The following is a 15,962-nucleotide window of genomic DNA, read 5'->3' on the forward strand; positions in this document are numbered from 1 at the left end:
GTTTCACACGGCACATCATCAGCCACGTGTCATTTAAGACTACGGAGGAAAAAAAGAAGCACTGACACACACAAAGGGCACTTCCCATTCTTTCAGCCACCTCATAGGGAATGCAGAATTCCATCTGCTGGGCACCAGGCCCTGCTGTTCCATCAACCACATTATTCAATCCTTTTACCCAAGTCTTTGCTGAACAGAACAGCTGTGATTTTAGACAGTTTTTAGTGCAATCAAAATAAAATTACCTATCCAGTGCCTCTGCTACAAGAGGAGTCAGAACTACATCTACAGTTCCTTTTACTTCCACAATTGCCGTTGTCCGTGTCTGGAAGACCGGGTGATCCAACGTCCATTCCTCTGTTATTGTTTCATCATCCGTATTCTCTGCAGACTTCTTATCCAAAGGAGTGTAAGGTGTGCTAAACAAGTCAAACACACATCAATGACCAGGCTTTGTAAAAACAAATACAGAAGAGTTCTGGTATCGTTTTAATTCTTAATAAAATCCACATAATGGCAGGTTTCTTCTCCTGTGTATCTTAGAAAGTACAAAAACACAATCCCAGGTAAGGCCCTCCCCGAGATTCAAGTTCAGCTTCTGGCAATGAAATGGACACTTTCCATTAGCACCTCCAAATTCATCTAAATGAAATCACCATTTGTAATCTTGAAAACGTACAAGTGAAATAATTTAATGCTTGCACCGTGGTACTTTCTGTTTGACCAAACCCAAATATTTCATAATAGAATGACCTGTTCTGAAATAGATCTGGTACTGAAAACTACTGCTGTAAATCAAACTTTGAAATAGCTACTGGAAGCCAAAATATTTCAGAAGAGTATCAGGAGAATCCTACTCTTAAAAAATATGCTAATAATGTCCAGCTGTGTTCAACTTACTTAGATGTTGATCCTGTAAGCTGCATGCCTCTGTCCAGTAATGAATTAGCTGTGAGACCCTGTTTAACAATCTAAGACAAAAATGCAAAGAAGTTTATTACATTCCTTCCATATATGATAAAAACCCCAACAAGGGATCTTTAAAAATTCCCCTTAAAGCTGTTTTTCCAAAAAAACCCTTAGAAGCAGATTCTCCAATAGAGGATCCAGAAAGTCCAAGGTCTGTTTTTTAAATTCCTTGAAAAATCAGATTACACTGCTTTTACATAAACACTGATTCATTGCTTTTAAAAAAAACCCTTCAAATACTAATCTACATAAGGCTTGCATCGACACAAATCTTTTCTGCAAAACGATAAATTCAGTTCCAGAGCTCAAATACCTGTTTTCTATGAAGTCATTTCCATTATTTTTCATGTATTTCATTTCAGCTCCTTCCTTAAGTATGTATGCTTACATCACTACAAAAAAATCATTTCCTAAATCTGAGTTGCAATTTTATTTTGAAATAAAGCACTGAGAGCCTAAATTATACTTTATCAGTATTAAATGTACTGCTACTGCAGTTCTGTATAATGTATTTTAAACAAAACTCACATAAATGTCCTCCAGCTGCATATCATTCAACAGGCAGCATTTTTAAGTGCAACAACGGTAACTCAGAACACACATCCACAGAATTCTAACTCCATCTTTTTTTGCCCACAACCTTTCAGCCACCCATCCCCATGATATGAAATCAGAAATTCAAGGTATTCTTTAACTAAAAGCAAAGAAATTTCAAGTTTTCTTTTAGCTTATTCACCCAACTGGTACTAAGCCATTTGAAGTTATTTTGAATTGTTACTCCTTTCTCTACTGCTCCACCTTCCATACCTTAAAAGTTGGGACAGAGAGTTGCTCAAAAGATGAGGAACTTTCTTCGCTCGTTGGTGTGTCAAGGTCTAAAGGCCGATGCAATGAGGACTTGGAGGTTCTTTTGTTAGTTGGATGCTTTACTGACCAGTTGATCACCTGGAACTGTGTCAAGTAATTTTGGTAACATGCCATTACAGGCTGCTGGGAAGTGATTTGCTCACGTTCCACAGTCTTCTCAGAGTCCAGGACGTACATGTTGTCAATGTGCTCATCATCTCCTCCCAGAGCTGAAACAAATGAAGCCTGGGAAGGATGAGTCTTAATTGGCAAGGTTTTCATATCTTGACTGATTTCTCTATGGATTGTGCTTGTTAAGGGTCCTTCCACGCTGTGATAAATAGACCCCCTACTGTATTCAGTTTTTTGAGCTTGCTTTTTTCTCTTCTTCCTCCCTGGATAGGTTCCTGGACCTTCATCACTGCTTATTGGCTCAAACTCTTCTGCAGCTGAAAAATAAGCCTCGCTATCCGCCATGGACATACTGGAATCCATGGAGCGGTACTGGTGGAACGAGTTGGAGTCTGCTGACGGCGTGTAGGGGAAGGAGCCAAAGCTCCTCCTCTGCTTTGGGGAGTCCAGGACGTTCTCGTCGCTGCGGGACACGTCGCTGCTGAACTGCACTCCCACGGGGACGGGCTGCTTGTCCCCGTAGAAGGCGGCCGTCAGGCTCTTGGTGCTGCCCAGCCGCGTGGAGCACACAGACGCCTGTCTCTTCAGCGGGGACCGCATGGGAGACTGGCCCACCGGCCTCTCCTGGGGGCCAGGGGATGCAGGCCGGCCCTCGGCACCCTCCACAGTCACACTGGGGATGGAAACAAACACTTCACTTGCTTGTTTCATTACTAATGCTGCTCTTCCTATGCTGTAGCAGCTGTCAAATGCATCAGTGATTCTGTGACTCTCTGTTAGCACAGCCATTATTTTCATAGTGCTGGTTACATACTGAACTCTGTCACTTGTCTACAAACAGAGGATGTAAAACCAAACATTTAACAGCAAGTGCTGGTGTCTTTCCATACTGGATTTTGTACCTTCCTCAGGTAACCATCCCCTATAAGGGATCCAAATCACCATTCAAACTAGGAAATGCATTTCAGGAGCACCATTAACACTCTAAAAATTGCTAAATCAAAAGCTTTTCTTACATCTTAAAGCATTCGAGAGTTGAATTATATGCCTACCTGGACAAGAGTACTAACCTTCCATGAGCATCTTCCCTTTTCGCACTGGGCAGGAACTCCTTCTGTCCCAGGTGATCCTCAGCAGTGGACGAGGGGCTGTCCTTCTCCCCTGCAAGCAAGGGCAGGGCAGCACTGGAGCTGCTTGTTTCCTCCGAAGAGGAGGAGGAGCTGTGGGAACGCAGTGGCACTTGGAGGCTCAGGTGTTGTGCTTTCCTTTCCATTTCTATCCCCACAGATCTGCAGTCCCAATCTTTTCTTTTGACACCATTTGCTTTGCCTAGGACCAGGGAAGGGAAAGTAAAACTGAGTATCTGATAACACAACTGCAGTGGACTCTTCCCTACCTACTGAAATAAAAAACATTATTAAATAAAAGCCCTGGTTTTGAAATGTATGCTCATACTAGCATGTTGTCCTGACAAGAATTAATAAAATCATGTCTGCAAAACATCAGATCGTCTCAGTTGGCTGCTTTCTATATAAGTAGAACAAGTCAAAAATCTCCTTTTTACTCAGAAAGGAGGTGCACGTTAATATAAAAAACCACCATATGAAAGCTTGCTCAAGCTCTGTCTGCTCTTAGAAGGGGTCAGGCCACAAGAGCACAAGCAATTGTACTTACTGAACAGATTCATAAACACCACAAACAGCAACACATTAAGAAATTATACTTTTGGGCAAAATAGAGTAAAAATACAGTACAGCACATTCTCACCATCTAAAATTTTAGGAATCTCCTTAGTAATTATCCATTCTCCTGGCTGCAGTAAAGACTGTCCATAAAACATATCAGATTCTGCACTTGTGCTTGAGAAAGCAGAGCTGCTTGAAGGTGTCAGTTCCTCAAGTTTGAAAAAATCCAGTCCCGTTAAGGTGCCACCGAAGAAGCGACAACCACCGAGACAGCCACACTTGTTCTTGCTTCTCTTATTTCTCAAATTATCATCAGGCCACAAAAACCACAACCTACAAAAGGCAGAAGAGCAGAAAACAAACCAAAACCATGACCACACTGAAGCTCAGTGACAGCAAGATTAACAAACATGCCTCTCAAATGCACCTCCCTCAACCACATGGCTCACCTCTTGGTTCGGTTATCGTGCGTTTCCAAGAAATGCCTCTGCACCTCATGTTTAGAGGGATGATCTGCTGCTAAAGCAATGTCAGCAGTGATGAGGCCCAGGTTGACAGAGCCAGCTTCCAGCCAGTATGCCCTCCTCAGGATTGGCTGGAGGCCAGTTCTGCAGTTGTTCACTTGCTCAACATATTGCCTGAGCTGCAGGTCCTGGATGGCAGCGCTGACGCCCTCTCCGACAGACTGGTTGTGGAGGTTGCAGTTTGCAATGCGTATGGCACCCATCTGAAAACAGGATTTAAACAGGAACTCTGACTATTTGTCAGTGAAACAAAGGAAGGGTGGCCTTAAACCAGTTAACACATCCCATACTACAGCCCCAAAATATCTCAGTAAAATTCTCTCTGGGGAAGCAGTTTTATTTGCAGGTCAGCACACACAAAAGAAGGCAAGCTTAGAAATTAATCCCAGTCAATTTTACATCACAAAAAAGAAAAATATTTACTTAGAAGCATCCTTTTGTCAACAGATGAAAACAGAAAACAACTTCAATACACATTGTCATGAAACTTTAAAAAACTTAAATCATTAACTTCTTCACTGTCATCTAAAACCCAAAAATCTGAGACTTTCAAACTCGTTTAGTCTTCAAACTTCATCTAATCTCTAGACATCGAACCAAGTTTCCTGCACAGCTTGAGTCCTCTCAAAAATGTCACCATGAAGCACCTGAAATTTCAGATGGAGTTTTCCAACTCTAAACCAAGAAAAGCTGAAAGATAACCCAGCCATGGAAGAGCTACCCCTCAGGGTTAATATTAAATAATTGTTTCTCATCTCTGTCACAGATTATAAAGGACCACTGGAAATCTTTTTTTTTTTTTTTTATTTAGATGAAATACATTCAGGATATAATTTCCTAGAGCGGTTCAGGTTATTAAGCTGCCTTTGAAAATACTGCCATTCATATTTATGCCTGCAGACACTGTTAATATTTATGATGGCGCTTTTTAATATTGGATTCAAAAGAATTTGGAGGCTCAAATATTTTTTTAACTGCCCCAGGGCAGTAAGCCATTCAAATGATGAGATACCACATCATTAAAAAAATGTTTAAATAATTACCAGTGCCCTTTAGTTAGATTCTAGCTCATAATGTGAAGCTGCGCCCAAAACTTTTAATTTTAAGTCTACCATTTAAAACTGCATTTACTAACTAATAGCACAATTACTACTCAGTTATGTCAGCATAGCAGTTTTCTTCTTTTCTGTTGTTACCATAACTCAACTGTATCTCAACTTATATTTTGCTACACTGCCTAAATTATTCCTTTTCTTCCTGTGCAGTAGGATAATGGGAGAAAGTATCAGCTCTTTTCTGCATAGCATTTTGGAACAGAGGATTCAGTCACGCAGCGGCACAAACACTTCTCCCTTCTCTACCAAAGATACATCTAAATTCACACAAGAGGATCATGAGTTATCCAGCACTGACTTGTACATGATATACCTCAATCATTTCCATTTGCTGAATTCTTCATTCACAGCACAAGCTCTTATCAACTCGCAGGTATGACCACAGAGATTTATATTGGCCGAGATGTTCTAAATTATGTTACACCAACCCTGCAGCTTCCACTTTTATTTTGGGAGACATATACTCCTCCTTCCCATTTCCCAACATAATTAATGGAATTATTAAGTAGAAGCCAAATTGATCTACTCCTGGCCCAGTCCATGATGACCTTTTATCACCTTAAGTTTTAGAAATTCTGCTTAATCCATTGCATGCAAGCAAGCCATCAATTCAGGCAGATATTCGATCAAGAAATACAAATATCTGTATTGACAAAGAATTTTAATTGCTGTTAAGAGGAATAGTTTTACCTTGATATTGGTGGCACAGCCATGTTCTACCACATACAGATCTGCTCCATCCATGGCTAAGCGTGTCATCGTGTACTTTAAGTCATCCGACGTCGGGCATGGCCCAGGCACAGAGTTCGTCTGAAGGAAACGGGAAAAGAAAGAATAAAGGAAAAAAATATATAAAGATATATTAGGAGCTTAATTTGGGCCAATCCTTTTATGTTCTGGTAACATTAAGGGTGGATTTCTGAAGTGTTCCAGAGAACCTGTGCATGTCCAGTGAGCAGCAGGGATGAATGAAAAGGTACCTTTGGGTCACAAAAGCGGCGATCGATGCCGTGCTGGCACAGGATGACAGATTTGGGCCTCTCCAGCTCAAACTCCCGGCACACCACATGGAACACAAAGGTCTGCCCCCATTCCAGAAGACAGGCAAGCTGAAAGCAAACAACAGCACATTGTCCATCACCACCCACACAAAATGGACTTGTGGTGTTCCATGGAGAACAAGAGAACAACCCCAAGGGCTGGGATGTGCGCAGTAGGCTTCGGCACATCCTCCTGGTTGCAGCACCTTCCTGCAACTCAAGGCTGATTTTTATTCTTGTGCGCACCGCAACATGCAAGCCACTACTTTCTCATGGAAAAAGCACAGTGACATTAAAAAATTTCCTAAATTATTTCTTAATTAAAGGCAGCAGCTTTTGCTCTCACAGTCAACTGAGAACTTCATTGTAAAGACTGAGCTCCCCCAACTTTATCACAAAGAATAGCTCAAGGCACTTCACTACCATTCATAATTTAAATATCAGATTTGCTGCTATAAAAGCAACAAAGTTACATTTAGAAAGCACAGGAGGAAACTGGCTCAACAAAACACTGATTCTTGCTAGACCTAGTAATTAGCCTATTGTTGATTTAAGTCTTTTATATAGTTAGCTCGCTCATAAAGGAAATGATTCATGACTGTCTGTCTCTGCTATGAGAGGGAAATGGGTTTTCTTTGGTTTGCCAAAGGAAAAAGCACTTAAAATCAGCAGTAATTTGAATGGAATTTAATCTAGCTATGACTGTCCTGCACAAAATCTCTCCTCCTCTGTTCAGTGCAGTCCCTTCACAAATTCTTGCAATACATCACATTATGGAAGGAAAAAAGCCAATGAGCCTGAAACAGCTAATTCAAGTGCTTGACAACTGAAAAAAAATCCTATATGATGCATACAATCGAGAATGGCTTTATAAGGGAAGAAAATCCTTCAGATGCATTAAGCCCTAAGAAATGTTCTTTCACCTTGGAGTACTTTGAATCAACTAAATTTTATTTTGAACCACAGAGCAGAGGAGCAAATCCTACAGATTATCTCAATCAGTGGCAGCATTTTGGGAAGTACCACCACAAATGTCTGCATATGGAGCAAGAAAATGTCTACTCTTTAGATTCACTAAACTTGCTTGTATGTCTTATTTTATTTGCTGCTGAGGTCTCCCAATGAAATGTGTGCTTAATGCTAGAAAATGCCAATTTTTAGAGGAACAAGAGGATGTAGAAGTGTCTTAAAAAATTAAAAACAATTAAAGCAAATAGTAACTACTAAGTAGAATGTATGTCCTTTTCTTCTGCCTCAGAATACACTGGCAAAGCAACCCTTCTCTAAAGTTCTGGCAGACCACAGCAGAGATAAATCAAAAGGATCTGCCTGTTGCATACTTGGAATCATTCACCTAGGTAGAAAGACAAATGTAATATAAATGGCAAAATTAAAAGGGGTTAGTGCTAAGACTGACCTAACAAAGTTAAATACTGAGAAAGCAAACTATGTTCCAGCAGGATCAAGGAGCAAAACTTATGCAGTGAGCAGCTACTCCTGAGGCCTGTCCATACTACACTCCCACAAATGATCTCATTTGCCTCCTACTTTAAAATATGACTATGACAATGGTTCATTTGGCATCTCCTGTCCCTTTACAGAAATTGTTAGATTTTAAAGCTATAAAGTAAAGGTAACTTAAGGTACAGATCACGTGCTTTCCAGAAATCCACACGACACCAGTTTTAGAAGGAAGAAGAGTACTGCAGTACTTCAGATGGGTTTCTAGATGGTACCTGTGGTGCTGTCACTTTGGCTGTGAGGCTTCCAGCCTGCACATCTATCAGCCAGGCGTATTCCAAAGTGTCACTTCCCAGGGGCAGCCCTTCCGCGGAAAACATGGCATGGGCACGGAGCTGCAGGCCCGACAGGCTGATGTGACCCTCCCGGAGCACCTCATCCACTGCAGGGCGCTGCCAAGGACAAGGAAGAGGGAGGCAATTCTTGGAAAAGATGCAACACTGGCCTAATTTAATCCTATTTATTTTACTGACTAAAAGGCCAAAAAAAAATCTGGACAAAAATAAAGATTTTTACAACATATGCATTGGATTTTTCCTACAATTCACAAGCCTTAATGAAACCTTTGCACAACAGGAAAATTCCTACCAAAAAAGGATTCAATTTTACAACCAACACAACTTCCACAATACAGCCACACAAACACTGACCTGGTAACTGTCATTCAGAAACAGATTCACTGGAGACAGCACAAGCTGAAGCATTGTTTCTCTAAATCCTTTCTTCATCTCAAAACACAGCCTCTCCAAGAAAGCTGTAGGGCACTCTGGACCATCTGGACTGCAATGCTGAAATAAAAAATAAACACATCTGTTTCGGAACCTGAAAGTACAAAACATGGTTGAAACTTTACTATTAGTTGCAAACTTGTTAGCAGGAAGTATGCTGGTTTTCCTCTAAGTGGATACTCAAAAAGAAGCCTGTACAACTTCAAAAACCTTTTGACAACTGTGTAAATGGCAATTCAAAAAGATCTGGGTAAACCCAATTTTTTATCTGGATTTTTTATTCCTGGGGTTCCCTCAGAACACACGAGCACAGAGCAGACTGCACCATTGTAAGGCAAATTTGCTAATAAGTAGAGAAATTGTAATGGTCAATCAAAAATATCACACAAGTCAGGTTCTGGGAATAACAAACATATTAAAAAATTATCCAGTTCTGCCTCTCAGATAAGCAAAATAAATTCTGTCTCAAAGTTGTTTAGATAGCTATAGTTTCAGCAGATAGTATCTACACATTTTGGTAAGCACCAGAGCAACTGAATATTCCAGACAGTTAAATGTGGATCCAGATCATGAAACCAAAAACAAAAAAAAAAACAATTACATGAAGCCAATTCTTTTATGATTATGAAGCACTTACCACTGGCAATCTTCCATGCACTTTGTACAAATTAACAAGCACAGTGATATCCCATGGGCGTAAAGTAAGAGGGTGAACGGGCTTGACTGAAATTTCGTTTTCTTTTTTGTCATTTTCCACTCCTACAGCTGTCCAGCCAGAGCTTGAGGATGTTGACAGGGACAAAACAGGGCTTGAAATAACCTCTTCAAAATCAGTGTACATGTCATCTTCCCCAAAATAATTTTCCTAGGAAAAAGAATTGTTATGATCATATGGAAAACAAATGAAAAACATGCAGGCAATGAATTGAAATACAAATCAAATCTTCTGGTTTGAATCCTCCCTAATATAAGTGGTAGAGCTATAACCTCTAGCTAAAGAAACATAGATACTTTTATTTTATGAAAACTGGATAGCTGAAATGTGCAAATTTAGGCACTGTGCTTTGCAGGAAATGAAGGCAGCTCAGTAGTTCTCACAGTACTGGTATTTAAGACAATACAAGTAACTTCTGAAATACTATAACTGACACTTTCAAACAGATTTTGTGCTTTTAAAGATACGTAACAAAGTAAGAACACAAAAATCCTGCAGGAAGTCACCCTCATCCAACTTCCTGAACCTTTTTTTCGGCAAGCTTAAAAGTCTTACACACGCTTCTAAAATATTAGGTCATAAACATTTCTTGCTCGAGTCTAAAAGCCACCTTCTGTCTAAGCAAATCCTCTTCAATTATCTAAGGCCAAAGTAACACCGCCAAATTTTACTGGGAAACAGAAAATCCATCAGGTTTCTGGCAATTTATCACATCTTCTCCCTTAAAAGAAAAGCTAAACTCTCAAGAATAATTTTCTCCCAGTGATTTTTAATAAGGCAGACCCAGCAGAGGGTGGTAGGAGCTCCAGTAACTCACTCCTGACAACTCCTGCTGAGAATGCCAGGACCTATAAATCATTCATTTCCAGACAGTAAATCCTTATCAGGGTGTGCTGCACCAAAAAACTACCTCCCAAGATTAGAAGGGTTAACAGAGCTACATGGACAATGTGTGTCCAGGGATCTCTACACCATGTATTAAAAAAAGAGCAATGAAAACAAACGGAAAAACAACCACAGGTCAGGAAAACAAACATAAAAAAACCCTCCTAGAAATCTTTCAAGAGATAGTCCCAGCACAGCTGGACAAAAAGTTCTAAACAGAGTCACAAAAATGCTAAAAAGAGCAATAAATGCACATTTTCATAAACAAGCTATTAATCTAAAATTTCTCTTGAGAATTGGAATAGAAAAGCTAAGTTTCATCTGAGAAATCTGCACCTAAAAATGAAATCATTTATAGAATCAGGGATCTAATGTAGCACTGTTTGCATTTACCACCAGAGACAAAAAGCACTGAAAAGGTGCTGCTTTGCTTGAAAAGCCAGAAGTCCCTCATGAATTTATGGGCTTCAGAAAGAGGGTTCAATCAACAATTCAAACATGGGTTCATTTGCTCTGTACCAGGAGAAATCAAGTCTTCAAGATGCAGTACTGGCCTAATTTTAATCCTATTTATTTTATTGACAACATGAAAATATAATGAGCCTATCTGCAAGTCCTATACTCTACAAAACAGTATTTTCTGCTATTCCTTGCTTACATGCTACACCTTATAGAAATTCATGAAAATTACTCTTTCAGTGAGTCCTGACATTGATCACCTGTCTCAGAAAACTCCTCAACCTCTGCTCCAAAATGCCAGCCTCCAGAAGTATTACCTTAGTCTAGAGATCTGCACAGGTTGAAACAGATGTTCAGAGAAAAACAAGCAAGCAAAAAACCCACCAAAAAAAAACCCTAAAACCACACACGCACACAAAAAAGCAAGCACAAAAATCAACCAAACCCAAAGCATTTTGCTGTTCGCCAGACAGAACTCACACATTCAACTGCCTTGGCTTTTGTCACCACAAGGGAGGGTGAGGGAGATGGGAAGGAATTGAACACCCTAAAAAAATCAGTCATGGAAGAGAAGATAGCAAAAAAACCCAAACCAAACACACATTCTAAAGCCTAACAGATTAATGTCAGGAAAAGGATGCAAAATCCTTCTCCAATATTTACTGAAGTAGCTTTTTAAATTAAGCTTATTCTCATGTCCTTCCCCAGTTCCCCCCATGACCTTAACTCCAGAAATGTCATGGAATCTAATTAAGAAAAACACCACATTGCAGAACTTAAAATGCACCAAAAGCATGAGTTCTGGTATAACTTTGCATAAAAACTGGAGTTTAAATAAGCTCTAGTCGTGATCATGGAATTTTTTTATTTTACTAGTGGAAAACTGAAAGAAGACATTTACTGCATGTGTCCAGAACATGCAACATTTCTTGAGAGAAAAATTATGCTGATATGGGTGTGTCTATATATGCATGTATGTATGCAAGAATTCTTCTCACAAGCCTTTGACAACAAAATTCATCTCAGCCATACCAGATCACCAAAGCAATTCTGAACTAGAACTAGTGCCTACCAAAAATTTTCATCCAAATTCACATATTCTTCAGAATTAGAATTCTCCATTTCCAAACTAATTCTTTCCCTTTCCTACAAGTGGACACCCATAAATTTTACAAGTCGTACCCCCTCTGCCTACCTTTATGGAGAGAAAGGCTTTGAGCAAAGGTCCATACAGCGTTATCTGGGAATCTGGGGAGAGTTCCAGCTCCACGTGGAGCTTATCTGGGGGCAGCTCCGAGGGGTCCAGGGGAAGGCGGGTAGAAGCTGTGGGAGATGAAATCACACTGTCCGTGGTTTTCTGCGATGGCCTTAGCACAGACAACATTGTTTCTTCCATTTCTGACACTTGGGAGCAAAATAAGAGTAGAAAACAGATTCTGATTACAGCTTAGGCTTCTGTTGGACAAAGTTCAGCAAACCGGATCGTGTATTAAATATACAACTTTTGGCACCTAAACTTGTATAATTACATTAGCGTGTCTATGCTACAGAACTGGATTTTCATCTCTAGTAACTATGGGAAGACAAGAAAATATTGAATATTTTAGTCAATGTTAATTATGCAAGAGAAAAAACAATCCCTCAAGTTCTAAAAAAAAGTATTCAGTGTATTTATCTTGCTTTTGAAGTTAAACAGAGACATGCTTTCATTTCAGGGGAGCAGATTTCCCACAACCACACAGCTACAGCAGGATAAACAAGAGAGAATAAACACGCAAAGTGTAAAGTTGTACTAAAAATCTATGCTGAACTGGTAGCCCTGTAGGCGAAAATCTTGTCTCCAACAACTCAATCACTCTAGTCACAAAACAGTTTGGAAACTCAAATCTTATTTCCCTATCCCTTCTGTCTAGTTGGAGTTAGGAACAGAGAGCCCAAAAACTGTCCTTCTTAAGTGACGAAAGGCAATGAGAATGTAGAGAGTAACTGAAAGTGTTTTGGGGATGTGAATTGATTGCTGAGGAGTACAGAACTCTGTGGGAAAAACCATCAAAAATTGATGCTCCAGCTGGAGGTGCCAGTTTAGCGGGAAAACCTGGCACGTACAGAACTACAGACATCTGCAGCCAGAAACCTCCAAGGCCTGAACTCCCCATTATTGTCTACAGTTCTTGCTCAGTGTTTGCACCATCTTGTGAGTTATATATCAGCCAAATGCTGCAGTGAGATGACCATTTTTTATGGAAACAACATCTTCTGTAATGCAACTGACTGACTCATGGCTTTATGGACTGACTCAAAATAAAACATGGACGTTGCAACAAACACATTCCATCAGCATCACAGAGTAGGAATGAGGTGGACTGCAGAAGTAATCACTGAAGGAAGCTGCAGATGAATTACCTGTGTATGTACAAACTTGCAAATGCAGGTTTCAATTGCTACGATTATGAGGAAATGTTCTCAGAATGTGAGGAATGTACATTTGACACAAGCTGACAGTCTCACAAGAGCACTTAATGAGCATCTGCAAAATCAATCTCACCTTTTCTGCTTCATCCTCCCGAATTAGAGTTCTTTTAGATGGGAATTGTTGGAACTCAAACCCTAAAAATGCCATCCAGGTGTCTCCTAACACCTGCTGATTGTGGCCCTTTCAAATTAGCCCTCATTATTCTTCTAACATCTCTCCATCAGTTCTGCTTCTAGAATCTCAACCTGAAAGAGCTTTACGTAACCTCAGAACATCCCGCATACCTCCCTCCGCATTTAAATTAACTTATTTTAATCTCCATGTTTATAACTTTTTTTTTGCAAGCACATACTTACATTTGTTATCTAGAAATATTTAGACAGTTAAAATAAATTCTTAGATATTAGAATTTGACTGACCAGTCCAACACTCATTTCTGATGGTTCACTTTAACACTGAACAATGAAATCTCAGTTTGCTATCCATAAAAGGAAGACAATATTATTACATCTCATATATAATGTATTTAAACATCTAAACCATAAGATAAGATCACAACATCCGAAAGAAAAAAAAAAAAAAAACAACAAAAAAAAACCAACCAACCAAACAAACAAAAAACTTAGAAAAACTAAGGAACATGATATGGCCAAAAATACTGTACTTCCTATTTAATATACCGATGTTTAATATACCAAGTGATATTTTATCTTGTGCAACAACCCATTTAAGAGATCTGCTTTGTTAAGGACAAGGAGAAGTCAACTGCAGACAGTATCCTCGTTTTTACACAAGGAACTGGGATACATCCTGAAATGTAGCAGCATGGAATGTTGTCAGGTTTTAAATCAATCCCAGTGCATTCTAATGATCAACACATTCCCTTGAGACATAAAATAGCAATTCAGTTCCAGGTTCATCTCTGCAGATGGAAGTAGTGTGATCCAAATTCCCAGCAGCTTCCCAAATGAACCATGCTAACAAGGAGAAGGTAGTGACACTTACAGGATTGCTTTAACTGCTCATCTGCCTTCTGAGGATAAATTGGGTGCCAGGAGTAGTCAATTGTAAACACAACACTTGGGACCGTCCAGCATTCAACCCATCCAGCCCTTTCAAAAGAAAACAGCACCTTTTATTTCAAGCACAATACTTCCTTTAAATATCTTTAAAGGCAACCGCAAAGTTAATGAATCACAAACAAAATAAATAAATAAATAAGAAGAGTCAACTTAAAGATATAAGTATATATCTAAATATCTCAATAAAACTCACTCTTCTTGAGTAATGTTCCTCCATTTGGGCTTGCCCGTTTTCTGACCACTTTGACATTCCGCAGAAATACAAGACTCGGGATTTATTTTATTGGGCTGACAATCTTTTACCAGCATAAAAAGGGAATATTTACTAGGATGGCAATCAGGCAGATACAAATGAAGATCAACATCTTCTCCCTAAAAATCAAACATCAGCAACAGGAAAGTTTATTTACATTCACTTTATGCATAATGCTCATGCTATTTTCATGTTGGTATGTCCCATCATCTTCATTTTACAAGCAAAATTAGACAAGAAATCTGTTTCCCACCAAGTTTTAGTACAATCCCAAGAGCTCTACAGTTCTGAGTGCTTACAAGTCCAATAACTTGCACATAACCAGAGCAATCTATAAAACACTGGACAGCTTTTAGTGATCCCTGATCGTCTGTTGTTCAAACCATACTGCTGAAATTAAATAACTAAACCAAGCTTACTCCACAACTCAACTAAATTACACTTTAAAAAGAAAGAAACCTATAAAAGATTGATCGCTTTGCTATCAAATTATATCAAATTAGCATCACTGCCATCAACTAGTTTTTTATTTTTAGCAGCAGTAGATAGCTTCTATTTTAAGGAAGACAAAAAGTACAGTAATTCAAAGAATTATCTGCATCTGTGAAAAATACTTTGTGATCATTACTGCTGAGAATTGATCATATTGCTACATTATTGCTTTGTGATCATATGCTACAGAATCTCTTAAAAATCTGAAAGATGGCGTTCCAAAATGTTTTGGGGGTAGCCAGTACAGTATTCGACTTGATCTCTGAACATACATGAGATTTTCACATTTCATAAATAAAGAGGAACAGAATTCCAAGTGCTAAAACACAGACACAGAATTTAAGTATATATAATAAATATACCTACAACATGTGTATCTATATATATATGTGTGTGAAGCATATGCATGTTTGTATTTTTCAGAAGTATTTTCATTTTTTTGTATATATGAATAAAAACAGTCCATGATTAAATGCTTCACACAAGCAAACAAACCATTTACCTCTGGGTTACTTAAAGAAAAAGTCTATGAACTGGAAGGGAAAAAGACTGTTTTTCTTTCAGGAAAGAGTTAATTCAAAATTTCCTGATTCAAGACAGTAAGGGAAGCTGTCTCACATTCACAGGACAAAAGATCTTACCCTTAAGGAGAATCTAGTATTGCATGTGGTTGGAACAAAGTCAGTGAAAGGCAGAGAAAAAACAATGTTCAGGGTTTCCCCACAAGCTGCTAGATAAACTGGAAGGGAAAAGGAAAAACAAACAAAGAAATTTTTCAAAATTACTCCCTATTTTGTTCTTAGATGAAGTATCAAACATACAGGTAGAAATAATTAAAAGATATTAAAGAACTCATGACACAGAATATTACCATTTAACTACACTGTACTTAGAGTAATAAATTACTGTAACCAATTACTCTGAAAGTATTTACTACCTACAGCTTGTTATTTCTAGAAAGACACTGTACTAAGCACAAGGAAATTGCAGGCAAACAATAAAAATAACTCTAGTATCTTGGTGCTTTTCTCTACCCACCAGGG

General features: G+C 38.9%; 1 protein-coding gene across 11 annotated transcripts in view; it reads right to left on the bottom strand.

The window, feature by feature from the left end:
• Positions 1 to 15,962, bottom strand: part of BLTP1 (bridge-like lipid transfer protein family member 1) — an 87,567-nt gene that overhangs the window by 45,556 nt on the left and 26,049 nt on the right. For all 11 annotated transcript variants that reach the window (XM_066186698.1, XM_066186694.1, XM_066186695.1 and 8 more), the window contains exons 16-30: positions 15,561 to 15,658; positions 14,368 to 14,546; positions 14,098 to 14,204; positions 11,815 to 12,023; positions 9,198 to 9,425; positions 8,483 to 8,620; positions 8,048 to 8,224; positions 6,252 to 6,380; positions 5,962 to 6,081; positions 4,082 to 4,359; positions 3,715 to 3,965; positions 3,018 to 3,276; positions 1,777 to 2,620; positions 901 to 971; positions 246 to 419 (exon numbers count right to left, since the gene is read on the bottom strand). In XM_066186698.1, the coding sequence (XP_066042795.1) occupies positions 246 to 419; positions 901 to 971; positions 1,777 to 2,620; positions 3,018 to 3,276; positions 3,715 to 3,965; positions 4,082 to 4,359; positions 5,962 to 6,081; positions 6,252 to 6,380; positions 8,048 to 8,224; positions 8,483 to 8,620; positions 9,198 to 9,425; positions 11,815 to 12,023; positions 14,098 to 14,204; positions 14,368 to 14,546; positions 15,561 to 15,658 (3,262 nt within the window). The remainder of the gene's footprint in view (positions 1 to 245; positions 420 to 900; positions 972 to 1,776; positions 2,621 to 3,017; positions 3,277 to 3,714; positions 3,966 to 4,081; positions 4,360 to 5,961; positions 6,082 to 6,251; positions 6,381 to 8,047; positions 8,225 to 8,482; positions 8,621 to 9,197; positions 9,426 to 11,814; positions 12,024 to 14,097; positions 14,205 to 14,367; positions 14,547 to 15,560; positions 15,659 to 15,962) is intronic.

Source organism: Chamaea fasciata, unplaced genomic scaffold (assembly GCF_029207755.1).
Source record: "Chamaea fasciata isolate MVZ Bird 193981 ecotype frontalis unplaced genomic scaffold, bChaFas1.0.hap1 SCAF_6, whole genome shotgun sequence".
Classification (NCBI taxonomy): domain Eukaryota; kingdom Metazoa; phylum Chordata; class Aves; order Passeriformes; family Sylviidae; genus Chamaea; species Chamaea fasciata.